Source organism: Bactrocera oleae, chromosome 3, assembly GCF_042242935.1.
Source record: "Bactrocera oleae isolate idBacOlea1 chromosome 3, idBacOlea1, whole genome shotgun sequence".
NCBI lineage: Eukaryota > Metazoa > Arthropoda > Insecta > Diptera > Tephritidae > Bactrocera > Bactrocera oleae.
Window position 1 is genome coordinate 76,375,020 of NC_091537.1, and position 15,374 is coordinate 76,390,393.

Here is a 15,374-nt window from a genome sequence, read left to right on the forward strand (position 1 = left end):
ACAAAATCATATAGAGGCACCTCCCCAGCATCCCCTCGCCTGTTCAAAGGAAACTCACTCATTAACATTTCACTCAATGGATGAGTGGTTCGTTCGCAGCGCGTGCAGTTTCATTCATAAAATGTGCATTTTCACGCCGACGCACTGCATTCATAGCTATTTGAGTGAAAAATTGAGAGATTTGTTGTGGACGTGGCGAATCGCTGGACATTTTGCATTTTGGCGCTTCTTACAATTAGTTGACAATCTGGCGTGCACTTTATAAGTCACATCTGGTTTGGCTGTTTAACGCGCTGCTCTGACATGCGACTCGAGCGACGCGCTGTCAATAACGGTATTAATTGGCTGTTTGCGTACGAAAATTAAAGAGAGTGCATAAAATACTTAAAAAAATAAATATAAATAAAGTTATAACTGCAGCATTGTAGTGTGTCAAAGTGTTTTACATACACCATTTTCCAATTCAGTCCAATTAAATGTGAATTTATAAAGATTGTGAGGGGATAAGCGGTCCATTGAGCGCATGAGATTACCCTTCTTTTATGCAAATACATTGTAATGATGAACTTGAACTATCGTTTTTGTGATTATATGCATTTCAGAAATTCTTGCTGTCATTTTAATGAGCGCTCGCTGTGCTTCAATTGATATCCAACTGAAATTTTATAAGTAAACTGGTTTTTTATGTCAATGTTAAAATAATACAAATTAACATAAAATGTAAACCTTGCATTAATAAAAAAATTAATAATAAACGGCGTAACAACCATTGCCCTTTAATATGATCTTATGCTATTTCAGTTTAATGTCCCGCTAATATCGAAGTAAGTTCTGACTACTACTACTTGACTAAACAGTTGCATTTTTAGAAAATTTCGTTGAAGAATTTATTAGGGTATATTAAGTTTAAAACGAAATTTGTAACACTCAGAAATAGTGAGCCTAACGAGCCGAGTCGATTTAGCCATGTTCGTCTGTCTGTCTGGCTCTCTAAATACGCAATCTGAAATTTTGCACATGTTCTTTGCTCCCAAATAGACTGCTCATTTATCGAAATCGAACTACTATAGCATATAGCTTCTATATAAATTGGCCGATCCAATTTAGGTTCTTGGAAAGAAAACTTTTTATTTGACAAAATATCTTCAAGCAATTTAGAATTGATTATTGTACAAGACAGCGTTACAATCCCCGAACAAATTGTTCATATGGGACTACTATAGCATACTGCCATACAAACTAATCGCTCAAAATCAAATCCTAGTATGAAAACTTTATTTATTTGTAAAGGGTATTAGAGCTTCTGTATTTCCGAAGCTATCGTTTTTTCTGATTTTTTTTTTTTAACTAATGCGACATTCCACCCAATGTATCCAATATCTGACTGCCTCTTTTAAGAAACTTTTGTGTTAACTCACCCTGCTTTAAAGTCCTGAAGATATTTCTCTAACATATAATGGATATAAGTAAGCCAAAAATATCAATCAAATAAAAACGTTCATCAAATTTAATGAGGACTTGAATTATGAATTATTAATTATGTTCGTCATAAATCAAAATTTTTATTAAGCTTAGTTTTATAAACAAAGTTCCCTCGCTCCATTCTTGACGTCATAAACTAATATAATTTTCTGTCAAGTTCATTTCCTAAAAATTAACGAGATGAAACTTTCTTAACCTCCATTTTCATATTTCATTCCATTGTCTGGCTTAATATTGTTCTTAGTGGGGTAAATTTTTGTGTAACTATGTTTCAATTTATCGTGGAGTTAGGTATGGAAGTTATCAATAAAATAATAAACGAACTTTCCTACATCGAGAAATCAAATTGACGAAGATTTTTTGGTTCCAGTGCAGTTACATATATTAATAAATTTTGCATAGGAATTACCATGTACCGGATTTTGAATATCTTCTTTGCCGTATTATTGTTCCGAACTTCGAATATTTCAACAGGTAAGTAAGTACAGTAGTAAGATACTCGATTTGAGGTTAATATTGAAACCTTTATTATACCCTGAACAGGGTCTATTAAGTTTGCCACGAAGTTTGTAACACCCAGAAGGGGTCGTCGGAGACCCTATAAAATATATACATAAATGAACAGCATGATGAGCTGAGTTGATTTAGCCATGTCTGGAATCAAATACTTGTATGTACACGAGTTATTGTTTAAGGCAACAATGTATTCTCCGCAGAAATTGTTCAGATCAGATCACTATATCATAAAGCTAGTAAGGAGTCTTTATATTTGTGAAGGCTATCATAGCTTCGGTGCAATCGAATTTAACGTTTTTTCTTGTTTTTTTAATAATAATGTAACATTCCGTTACAAGATCAGAACAGTGACAATCATTTTACCGGCAATGTGACAGTCACAGTTAAAACGCTCAGTGCATAGAACAATTCTATCTATTATTTTCTTAAATGCAGTGTGCACATAGGTATTTGAAATTAATTGGCTATACTTCTATACCTCTCGCTTTCATGCCTTTCACTAGGACATTGCTGACCATAAATTCATCATAGCTGAAAATGTCAGTTATGTCTCTAAACCTAACATAGCTGAAAATTGTCTACAATGACCAGAGTAGATAATATATGTAATTTTAATTTCTTGAATAACACTTTTTTGATATATTCATGCATATGTATATAAACAACTAAAAACAATACATATAAAATTATAAAAACAAACTTTGAAACGATTAATTAATAAATTCCAACCCAAGCATTTTTATTCCATTGGGGTCTCCGCTCAAAAATTAAACCTTCATTTCACGAATTCACATCAAATCGAACATTCGGCTTGTCTATACAAATTGTGGTAGATTCTTAAGCAAATATGACAAATTCGTTTCATCTAACTTAATTTGAAGGATTCAACTAATTTGCTCTTTGTGCGCATTGACTTCCATTGCTGATAAGACAATAACACACAATACTAATTTTTGCATTGCGGTTTGTAAAAGTAAATAGTTTTAATTGACTTTAACTACACAATAGTAATGCAATGCGAAACTGAAGAATTCTTCGTATATAATTTTCGGACGAAGACGTATGTGGAATTAGTAGGCAAAAAAAAACGATTCTTGATTCCAATTTTATATTTACCATAAATTTTTCGATTCTATCTTTTTAGACATGTGATTTTCAAGAAGAAATAAAACGCATATGATTTAATGTTATGAGTAAGAATTTAACTTTATTATAAAAATAAGTGTTTCATTATGTTTTAAAAATGATTTCGAGCAAATGACCGCCGCAGGTGTCTCGAAAAAAATCCATCCCAATTTTCGACCACTTTTTGCAGCAGTTGTGGCGGGGTTTTGGTAATAACACGCCAAATATTCTCTTTCCAGTCGTCGATCGTCTCGGTCTTATCTGCGTTATCGGCTCCGCATAACCCCACAAATAATTGTCCAGCGGTGTTAAATCGCTCGATCTTGGAGGTGCAATAAATTTGCACGACTTGCAAGCGTTGTTCCGGATTACGTCTGTTCATTATGAAATGGCAAGCCACACTGAGTATAAATCAAGTAACAGCTGTCAAAAACTCCGAAAAAAAATATTATCTCATTGAGAACCACAAGTCTAAAAAGAACACCCTATATTAAATGCATGATAAAATAAAGTTTCTAAAAGTGTTGGATATAGTTTTAATATGTCAAAATTCCTAAACTCTTCTTACATAGTAAACTATAAAGAATACAAAACATCTCTCAATTCAATGAGCGTATTAGTTAACAAAACGATCCAACACCTCAAAACATGAGTTCCAGTGTGCTCTTACTTCTTCTACAAGTATATATATAAAAATGTTTGTCTGTATGTCCATTATAGAATCGTAAACCATATATCTAGCAAAGTTGTTGTGCATGAGCCAAAGAAGAATTCTGAGTTGGTACGACCAATTTTCGTGAGATGGCGCTACTGCCCTTTTAAATGAGAATTGTGAAATTCATGTCCGGTTTACAATGAATAGGCAATGGCTGTTTTTTTTCTGCATCCAGCTCAATCCATTTTGGGTGTTAGCGTCACAGTCTGACAGCACCGAACTCATTTTATTTTACCCTGAATAGTTTATTTGCTACGACCTTTATTTTCTCTAGATTCTAGATCGACTTTGGAAATTGAAGGTCGATTCCAAAAAGCCGACTATTTTACGAGAAAACTAAATTTTCGAATCGGAATCGAGTTTACCAACCCTTAAAAGGAGAGTTAATTGCAAAAAAAAATTATCGGTTCACTTCATCGGCTGTTGGCTGTCAACCCAACCGTTACTATATTAAGAATTAAAACAAGAAATAAATCGCAACAAGTTTAGTCCCTAAAGATTATTATTGAAGATTCTTTTGAGATATGTTCATTTAACCATTTTGAGTGCGAGGCCGCGTCCTTTTTTAATTTAGCGCTTAGTTTACAGGTTTAATGGTGTTTTGTGGACGTGGCAGTAGTCTGATTATGCTCATCTGCAATACCGACCGCCCCTGGGGGCCAAGATACATTTGTAGCAAGTTTCATCACGATATCTCAATTTTTGCTCAAGTTATCGCTTGCATGGACAAACAGACGGAAAGACAGTCACCCGAATTTCCACTCACGCTGAACATTTATATACTCATATATAAATCATCATCTACAAGTATCTCGATTATTTTAAGGTGATACAAACAACCGTTAGGTGAACATAACTATTACACTTTGTAGCAACATGTTGCGGGAGTATAAAAGCGCGTCAGTAAATTTATAGTATTATTAAGTGTTAAGTGTTAGTTTGGGGCGAAAATTATGGAAATTTGTCCCGTAATCCCGTGTACTATAAAATCGATTATCGTAAATATTAGCGCTTTGCTTCTTTGTTTTTAGCATAATTGGCAAACTCGGTAGTTACACATAGATCCCAAAAATTAAATGATTGCAATTCAAACTTACCGAAGTTCTAGTACGGTTGAATACCCCTAAAAGACTGCCAATATTCCTTATGTATTAAAATATTTCATATTTTGCTCCAAACATTACCTCATTATCAGGCATATAATTTTACATACCTATAGATATTGTGTCTAATACGTATTCCTTACAACTTGCATGTTCGTTGCGGTGTAGAACCCACAGGGGTATTGTTCCTCATCTCCAGTCAGGATACCACGTACCATCGTCCATTAGCAGCACGTCTACGCGATGACATTATTAACCAAGCCGAAAGCCAATTGCCCAATACAAACTACATCATCACAGTTCATATGTTACATGAAATATTCAATTTTCCAAGCTATTGGGCGATAAAGAATGCAATACCCTTGGTGCGTTCCAAACTACTTGGTGAGCATGTCAAATGGGTGGTTTGGTTGGAGGAGAGTACACATGTCTTACTGCAAGCGCTTTTGGAACAGTTGGTGCTGGAGGATGCCACTCGGGTAAGTGAGGAGCTTAAGTAAATGAAATATGCGACATTTTTCCAGTGTTCTTCTTTAATATAATATCTATTTATACAAGACAAACCCAGCCACGCCTTGCTGCGGTTAAGATACTTATAATTAAATTATAGTAAACTGTTCAATAGAGGAAAAATGTTATTTATGAATGAAAATTAAAACGTTATACACGGTATAGAAATCCACAGGATTAAAATTGTTTAAAAATTTTTAAATGATTTCTATACATTTTTTTTGAAGTGAACATAACATATTGAATTTTTTTTATTTTAATAATTTTTTATTCAAATTTGTAGCAAATGAGTATTTTTACAACGTTGTTAGTTAATGAGTAGGTAGGGGAGATTAATCTTTATACTCTTGCAACATATTGCTACTAGTTTTGTTCACCTAACGGTTGTTTACACCACTTAAAAGTAATCAAGTTAAATATAGAGTTACATGGTATACCATATATGGCTTATTTCATTCCAAATTTACATTCAAAATTTTTTTATGCAAAACATTTCTTTTGTTTTTGTATTCTTTGAAACAAAATATCGGGCACGTATTTTTTATTTCGTCTCAATATAAAAAATTGCGGAGCTATGAGTTTTCAAAATTTCAACGCTCGAAAAAATTTAAAATAAATATTTTTTTTCAATTTGGAACTATTTTCATTCAGTTTTTTTACTGAGCAAAGTACAAAGTCCGGTGTTTTGTTACTCCACGGCGCTCAAAAGCACAGCGGATCAAAACATTGATAAAGTGGAATGGAATATTTTTTTTTCAATTTGGAACTATTTTCATTCAGTTTTTTTACTGAGCAAAGTACAAAGTCCGGTGTTTTGTTACTCCACGGCGCAAAAGCACAGCGGATCAAATCATTGATAGTGTGGAATGGACCCACTAACCACCTTGGTAGGGTTCGAGGCATATCTAAAACCTCTGCCGTACTTTAAAGAGAAAAGTACATTAGGCTCTTGAGTTACTATTTTATAAATTTGGAAGTGTACCGTTAAAAACTCCATCCGCAATAAATTTTTAATATTCAACATCTGGCTTTCGAGCGCGCGACTGTTCGTACTTTATCCTGCGAAGCATGTTTGATCCCGCAAAACCGAAAACCCGAGAGACAAAGTTCGAAAGTTTGTCAATATCACAATTTTGTACGCTATGAAAATGGGTGAATTCGGATTATAACCCCGCCTACTTCCCATATAATGGTTCTACTAAAAACTACTACAAGTGTCTTAAATTTTTGGATTCCGATTACGACCATCTATGAACACGTCGTCCTGATTCGACCAAGGAACTCGTGTACAAAATTTCATGACGATCACGCGGAATTCAACTCGTCTGGTCATTCTAACCAATTATATATACATACATAACTCCATATCTATCTCGATTAGTTTTAGGTGATACAAATAACCGTCAGGTGAGCAAAACTATTACTTGTATACTCTGTAGCAACATGTTGCAAGAGTGTAATAAAAATGTAAATATCCTCTTTTAAAAAGGCACTTGGCAATTTATATAGCACATTGGGAAATATAATTTTTTTTTTTAATGCTTATGTATGCAAAAGTATTTCTTTAACCAATAGTCGTGCCATAGTAGTCAAACAAAATTTATTACCTAGATCTCCGGAATTTTCGACATGCGGTTTACTATTTCTGCTAAGTCTGTCAATTTGAAGCTGACGTGTAGGCTGATTCAAAAAAACTATTTAATAAAAATAAAAAAAAAAATATATTTAATTTTTTTTGAAATCCTCACGTAAAAACTTTCGTGGAGATGTAAAAAGACGCCTGTGAAAATCAGAGTCCATAATATTATTGTAATATTAAGAGGTCGCACATCGCAGATTTCTATTTCCCATTTAAATAACACGGAAAAATGTTTTCTTTGATTTTGGAATTTTACAACTCTGAAACGGTTAAATGAATTTTTGAACCAAATTATAGTCTTATAGAAAATTTGACGTTCTACAAAAAAAGTGTTGAGAAAATTAAAAAAAAAATTAGTAAAAAAAAGATGTGATTTAAGTTTGACCTCGAATCCGAAGTGGTTAAGATAATCAAAAATTGTCCAACCCTACCGTGATCTTTTAATTTGTCCCGACTTCGGATTTTTGTTCGAAACTTTGTATCAACATCGGCTTTTAATTCACTTTAAGGCAAGTATGTTAAGCTCTTATGGATTTTATATTTATTACTTTCAGAGCCTTTATTTGGGTCACGCGCTCTATGACGATCAAGCTAATATCAGGCATCACTTCGCTTTTCACAAAGATGCCGAATGGTTTCCATTTCCATTGCAACGAGCCGGCATTGTCTTTTCAAGAGCTTTAATCATGTAAGTAATAATCAGAACTCAGTTTCAAGAATTATTTAAGAAACTATGTTAATTTCTATTTCGAATTTGTTGATTTTATTTTAGTTGATTGTTTGTATAAATGTATCCGCACTTGAAAATGTGTTCTTGAAGTTAGAACTTTTAGCTAACGTAAGGCGCATATTATTCTATTATCTAAGCTAGCGCATTTACGTCCTTTTGCAAATCATATTTCTTTGACAGTTTTACATAATATTTTGGAGGAATTACGGCACTGACTCATTTCATTTATAGCTGTCAAGTTCTACTTATGCAGCGTCTCTTTTGTCAATAAATTATTTGCAATTTTTGTAATAAAAGTGCTATTGTCAGAGGAGGTAATTGAGAGTTAAACGTAGAAATACAATGCGCATAGTAAATAACCAATTGAGCCAAAGTAGGATGACCACTGTATGCAATTAAGAACTGTAACTTATTTACTATTTTTATACTCTTGCAACATCCTGCTACAGAGTATACTAGTTACTAGCCACGCCCACAAAATGCCATTAATCGAAAACCTATTAATTGCCATAACTAAGCCGCAAATTAAGATACAAAACCGTAATTTGGTCCAACAAATCGTAATAATGAGTGTCATCTGTGGTTTAATTTTTTTTTAAGTGGGCGTGGTATCGCCCCCTAATAGGTTTAATATGTCTCCTAAACTATTCAAGCTATATTACCCTAATTTACTCGATCGATTTCAACCATATTCGGTGTGTAATATTACTATGATATTCCTACGCCTACTTCCCATATATGTACACTGCCTGTTACATACTACCCCTAATTCTGTTGTCACAATGCCTTTTATACACGGTTTTAATTTCACACCGTATAAAAATAAAAATTTGTTTAATTTTTTAAACAATTTTATTGCATTTAGTAACGATTTTATTGCAGATTTAATTTTTGAGAAGTATGTTTATATCATTCACAAATAAAGAGGAATTCCCTTTTTGTGGATACAAGCAAGTTTACTGGTCAGAGCAATTGCAAATTGCATAAATTTACAAACAACAACTCATAACATAGTTCACTGTTAAAAATGTAGATGCCGAACGAGCAAGAGAAAGTTCAGTTCAAAATTATTCCTGCGATGATAGTGATTTTATACGCATTCGAAGCAAGCGAATGCGAGCAAATCACGATGACACCAATTAAATTTATGTTCCTGTATTTATGAATATCATTTTATTTTTATATATATATTTTTATATATATATATGTGCAAGCTGTAACTTGAGTTAAAAGTGAGGTATCTGGAGTGATGCTAATGCTATAAAACCTAATTCACTTAGGACAAATACTCTCAGCGCCCTTACCGACACCTCTAGCGGAAAACCCATATCTCGGTACCTGCTCCACCGATTTCAACCAAATTCGGTATTTAACATTCCTATGTTACAGTACGTAAATTGGCGAAATCGGATTACAACCACCCCTACTATACAATTTTAATTTCCATCTGATTCTCTCACTTTTTAGTATGCTAATAAAGCAAAAATGAATGTAACGGGATAAAACCTTGCACGAATAATGCCTATAAAGTATGCTACCTAATGACCAAAAATTGTCCACATCGAACCAAAACTGTTCAAGCACCTAGGTACCGAATATGTGTGAGATATATTATTGAAATTCAGAGAGAAACCTATCGTGAAAATATTATGTATGTATGTTAAAAATGGATTTAATCGGGTCAATACTTCACTTAGCTCCCATATACCTAATATATGGTAAAGAGTTTTGAACTTCCATTGTGAGTTATCTCAATGAAAATTAGACTGTCTATTTTAATCATAACAATATATCTTTGTGTCAAAAATGGATAAAACTGTACGAAAACTTGACCTTTTGCTTATTCTAACAAGTTTTATGCCGAATACCATATGTCGGTCAGTGAGTATTATTTATATATATTGCTTCAAAATATGTTCTCGAGTATACCTGAGCAATGTCAAAATTAATGCAATCCCTTTCTCTATCGCCAATATGTCCCGTAAAATGATTTCCGTCTTTGCACCTGACTTTTAACCATTTAGGTTGGTCAAAATGTGTGATAGTTAAATAAATTTAAGTGGGCAAGCTTTCTTAAAAAATTATGTGGCTTGGCGCTAATTTAGAATGGAATTGGTCTATACCTTGGTCTAAACCTCTATCCCTAATATAATGAATTCCGGTGCTTTGGTTGACGTTTTCTATATAATGTCAATATATTAAATTAGCCTCTTTGGGCGAATTAATATCACTTATTTTATCGAATAATGAGTCTAGACCATCTTAGGTCTAAAAATTTTCACAGTTGGACCATAACTATTCAAGCCCCGGATACCGAAAATGTCGAACCCAGAGGCTATGGTTGACTTTTTGCCGAAATTATCGGTCAATCTTTCAGATATATTATATAATTGAAATTGAGAGAAAATAGTTTTTTGATAATAATATATCCGTGTGTCCAAAATGGGTTGAATCGGATTAAGCCCCCACATACCTAATGAAACGATTTTCGAACTTCCAGTTGACTTTATACAACATATATATAATATATATATATATTATACTTAAACAAAATAGACTGAACATATATTATTGGATATACTATAGTTCAATGTCGAAAAAATGTGAAGTTGGTTCGTAAATTACCCAAACTACCACATGCACCTGAAGGTATTTCCCTGTCTTTGATCCTGGTAAGTTGCAAGATTTTAGCTCTTTCTTACTTGTTTTAGTAAGAATGTATCAAAATGTTTAATCGACTACACAGATATTGATTAAAATACAATAGTATGATGACACTGAAATTTGTGCTGTGCTGTTTGTTAATTGTTACTCGCGAAAAGTTTCTTTGATTGAATAAAAACATGTTTATTCAATTAAAGAAGTTTTGTTATTTCAAACAACTTTTTATCTGTCAAATAATGTCGTTGTATTCGTAATGCACTCTTGATTGTAACACTAAAAATAGCAATAATTAATATGTAAACACACAAAACTCTACTTTTCTTCTAACCACCCAAACTAGCAAGACCGCAGAGGCTATAGAAACCGCAACTATTTATAGTTCACCTTTCATTATTGATATGGAACACGAACTGGCGCTATTCATTTATAACGAAGTAAAATCAAATGCTCTTGAAGCTCAGCTCAGCGCAAAAGAGCTCAACGGTACGACGAAGTCAAATAATATACAAAAGGTGCTGATGCGTAAAGTGCACTACATTTGCTCGCGATCGGACGAGTATGGCAATACAGACAACAAGTGTGCAATGTATGCAAAGCCAATGGAAACAAACTACTATGTGAGTAAATTCCACCGCAAAGGTTTGTAGAAAATACTATACTTTCGATTGGGTCACCCCTCCGATTTACTGCAAAACTTCCAAAGTGGTTCTATAGGCCATTAGAAAAAAGGCCACATGTACATAAGTATATGTCTTTTTTGACAGAAATTAAAAAAAAGGTAGACAAAAATTATTTAATTCATTGTTCATAATTTTTTTTAACAGCAAAACAATAATAATTAAGCTGTTACTTAACTGTTAAAAAGAAGAGCGTATGTGTCTTTTGTCGCCTAAATTAAAAGAAGTTGTAAAAAAAAGTTGGACAAAAAAACTTTTTTAACAATCTATTTTATAAGAACACTGAAACAATAATAAAAAATTGGTATTAATTGACAACATTATAGCACAAACTTAACTGACATAATAACATTTAAACAGGATAATATTATTTACAATTTAGCCTTATTTTTTGGATATATTAATTAATGTCAGTACTAAATGTATTGAATAGATCTTTCCGGATTTATAACCATATTCTCCTAATTCATTATGTATAAGAATCAAGATGAATTTCTGTAGCATCAGCAACATGTTTCTTCATTAAAGTTTGTAATTTACTTCATTGATTGTGGACCAACTTCAAACCATATTTTGCGTCTCCTATTTAGATCATTGAAAGTGCAATACTTTAATATTAAAATACTATATTATGTGTAGTAAAAAGAAATCCATTATTTTTGCATGAAATTTACTGCTTAAATTATTACTTTTCGTATCCAGTCTTATTCCAATGGTTCCAAACGGTTTTTTGTGCAACGTTTAGGTCCTGGACAATCGTAATTGATGTTTGAACTCGGCAATTTCCATTAGTTGATCGATTTTTTCGATAATTGGTCTTCTAGAGCGTGGTGCATCTTTGACATCGAAATTACCGGAACGGACTCAACGAAACAAAAATTGCGCATGATTGGCTGTTACAATACCAGGACCATAAACACTATTCACATTTTCAGCCGCTTGGCTTGCGTTTTTGCCCTTATCGAAGAAAAACTGTAAAATATAGCTGTTTTCTCTTTGCTTGTGTCCATCTTTGACACGCGCTCAAACAAAACTGAATCTATCAATCACAAAACTGTCAGCTTTGTAGTACGAAATGTCATCTTTCTAACGCCAGCTAGCCGAACCCGATCGGACTTATACAACGCGAGATACAGATAAATAACGCCATCTATTGGAAAAATAACGAATTTCTTTTTACTACACCTAATACTATTACAAGCTCACTAAGGATATCCCGGTGTTGGATCGAGCGGGGTTATGTTTTTGTAAATTACAAAAGCAATGTTTATTTTAAATTTAAAAAAAAAATGGGTTTTTCAAAAAAATTTTGCCAAAGATGGGGAGTTTAAATTTTTTATTTTTTTTTTGCTAAATCATTTAAATTTTTTTTTTATTTATTGGAAATTTTCGTACAATGTTGTTAAAAGTTTTTTTTATCAAAATTTTAACTTTTTTTATACAAAATTTTCGCCAAATGGAAAATAATTTTTTTTTTACATGCGGAAGCGGAGTGGTGACTTAATCGGAAATGTACAATACATAAAAAAGTTAGTTACATAAAAAAAATTCCTATCCTGATACACTTCAAATATACCGTCATAAATCGTACAAGAAACTTGAAAATATGTTTCCAAATACATTTGAGAAATTTTTTGAAAAAAGGGGCATTAGCTTCTGCCGTAGCAATATAAAGAATCTTACAACGTAGAGTTTTATATAGAGTTTCGTGCACTTATGGTATATTGTTGTACGGTGTGATTTCCTTTTAAATCAGTTAATCCAGAAAACAATTAAATTTGAAATTAAAAGTTTTTGTATAACATCAAGATAATTCGAGTCGGTAGAATTTGCCATAATTAGCAATTTTTCTTTGAAAGTCAACATCCAAAACATGACATTATCAAAATCTGTATATATCTGTAATCTATATAATGCATATTCGAAACAGTGATACGCACAATAAGTCAGTACTTACGCCTTAGTCCAAAGAGAAACTCAATATATGAGGAGATGAATTTGAGGTTGGTCTTTCCGGTCTTTCAATTCCCATAAAAATCTTTCTAAATTTCATTAGTGTTGGAGTGATGCTGAAGTCCCAGTTGACTATCAACCAACGCCATTACTAAACGTTTGACTTAGGAGATTACTCTTATTCTACAGCTCCTATTTTACTTATTACCTATACTTTCTTTACATATTAATTTTTTGGTTTTCTCTATATTTACACAATTACATCTTCTAGAACGCTCTGAGGCCGCACAATATTTTCTTTGCTGTCAAAACATGTAAACGCTTTCATTTCGATCGAATACCGATTATTAAAGCAACCTGGGCTCCAATGGCATCACATATTCGTTATTATAGCGATGTAGCAGGTGAATCCAAAGAAATTCATATTTGTAAAAAACAAAAACGACAAATGTGCATATGTATTTCTTCTTCTTATCGTTAGATTCACAAATTCCTACAACACCTACCGATGTACCCAACACTGAAATCGGTCATTGCAATAAGACACTGACAATATTGAAATTAGCTTTACGAGAGATTGATGACCACAATAGAGAATTGGGAAATTCGGTGCATGAGCAAGATAAAAACACTCATATTCATTGGCTCGTTTTAGCCGATGATGATACGTTACTAAGGTTTGTACAAGTATTATACTTCTACCTCAACAATTTTTATTGAAAAATTTAGCATTCCAAATCTATGCGCATTGCTCGGCTGTTTCAATCACACAGACGATATTTATCTAGGCGAACGATACGGGTTCCATCACAACATAAACAACGGCTTCAATTACATAACCAGCGGTGGTGGTGTTGCTATGAGTTTGCCCGCTGTACGTAAATTACTTGCGCATTGCCACTGCACACATTCGCAAGATGCCGATGATATGTTGCTGGGCATGTGCTTCACTAATCTAGATGTGCCAATCATACACTCGCAGCAGTTTCATCAGGTTTGTTATCTAAAGCAAAAAATATGGGTTTACATGCAAATCTGTACGAAATTTGTAAACTCTTTTTTAAAAACATTTACCCAATATTTTTTAGCTCCGGCCACAGGACTATCCAAGCGAATTGTTGGCTCTCGATCCACCTATCTCTTTTCATAAATTTTACGATTTAGATCCAATCTCTGTATATAATATTTACTTTGCCAATGCCGATCATCAGATGCTGACTACAAAGCACCTAAGTTATACAAATAAAAAATAATATCTTATTTGAAATAATCAAAATAAAAACTTGAGAAATATTAAAAACATATACTAATGTTTATATTATTTAATAGTAACTATCTTTAATTTTAAACAAGTCGACAAAAAACATAATATTCTAGATTTTATTTAGCTCTTAGCGAGTTCATAAAGAATTAATACCACGATGAACATAAATTACAAATGGTAAGTATCTTGGGAAAGGTAAGTATCTTGGGAAAGAAAGTTCAGAGTTAATATTTACAAATTTTAGAAGCTTTCCGAAAGCTCCAAAAGGTTCATTGACAATAGAACGACCGCTATTAGAAAATCCCAATGAGAATCGAGCATAATTTTAAGGTGAGAACAAGAATAGTAGATGGGAGATAAAATCCGCCGAATACGCAGTTTGCAGAAGAAATTCTAAACTCGATTTATAAAATGTCGCCATTGTTTTCATTGACTTATTGTACAGTGCATTGTCATGATTAAATATAACTCTCTTCTTTTTCAAAGAGTGCGATTTTCCCAATTTCGTCGAGTTAGTCGATGTCTCTCTCTTTACTTTGTATTCGGATGATGGTCGTTTGAATTCCAAAGTAGAGTGATAAGGCAAGGTTTCATCCATCGTTACGTATCGATTTACCCATTCGGGTTTAGTACTATTATACGTTGCTCGATCAAAATATAAAATTCACTTTTTTCCATTTTAAACAAAAACAAGAAAAACCGGTAACTAAGGTTGCACCGACGCTATAATACTCTTCACAAATCCAAAGGCTTCCTTACATGAAATTGCTATAACGACTCGTTCTGATCAATTTGTTCAGAGATTGCACTATTGCTTTAAACAATAATCCATGCCGAATATCGTAAAGATATCTCGTCAAATGAAAAAGATCTCCATACCAGAACTTGATTCCGATCGTTCAGTTTGTATGGCAGCTATATACAATAGTGGCCCGACCTCAACAATTTTTCCGCACTATTGCCTTAGGCAATAATTCGTGTCAAATTTGTTGAAAA

The 15,374-nt window shown here is 33.0% G+C and overlaps 1 protein-coding gene across 9 annotated transcripts; it reads left to right on the forward strand.

Annotated features, from left to right (window-relative positions):
- Positions 1-247: 247 nt before the first annotated feature.
- LOC106625200 (beta-1,3-glucosyltransferase) lies at positions 248-14,418 on the forward strand. Of its 9 annotated transcripts, none has more exons than XR_004979363.2 (10): positions 252-334; positions 603-669; positions 1,853-1,956; positions 5,110-5,420; positions 7,645-7,778; positions 10,825-11,101; positions 13,386-13,518; positions 13,596-13,791; positions 13,888-14,108; positions 14,203-14,418. XR_004979363.2 is itself a non-coding variant. In XM_036376505.2 (10 exons), exons 1-10 carry the CDS (start codon positions 304-306, stop codon positions 14,365-14,367), a joined length of 1,683 nt encoding a protein of 560 aa, XP_036232398.2. In that variant the 5' UTR covers positions 252-303; the 3' UTR covers positions 14,368-14,418. The 9 variants fall into 9 exon arrangements, 8 of the variants coding, with proteins under 8 accessions (XP_036232405.2, XP_036232403.2, XP_069963017.1 ...); XM_036376505.2 differs by having other exon boundaries at positions 13,844-14,108; XM_036376512.2 differs by lacking the exon at positions 603-669 and having other exon boundaries at positions 248-334; positions 1,774-1,956; positions 13,844-14,108.
- The last annotated feature ends 956 nt before the right edge of the window (positions 14,419-15,374 follow it).

Coding starts and splice junctions, on each gene's coding strand:
- LOC106625200 (XM_036376505.2), top strand. CDS start 304: ATGCGACTCGAGCGACGCGCTGTCAATAACG. Junction 335..602: donor GCGACGCGCTGTCAATAACG/GTATTAATTGGC, acceptor TATGCATTTCAG/AAATTCTTGCTGTCATTTTA. Junction 11,102..13,385: donor CAATGGAAACAAACTACTAT/GTGAGTAAATTC, acceptor TACATCTTCTAG/AACGCTCTGAGGCCGCACAA.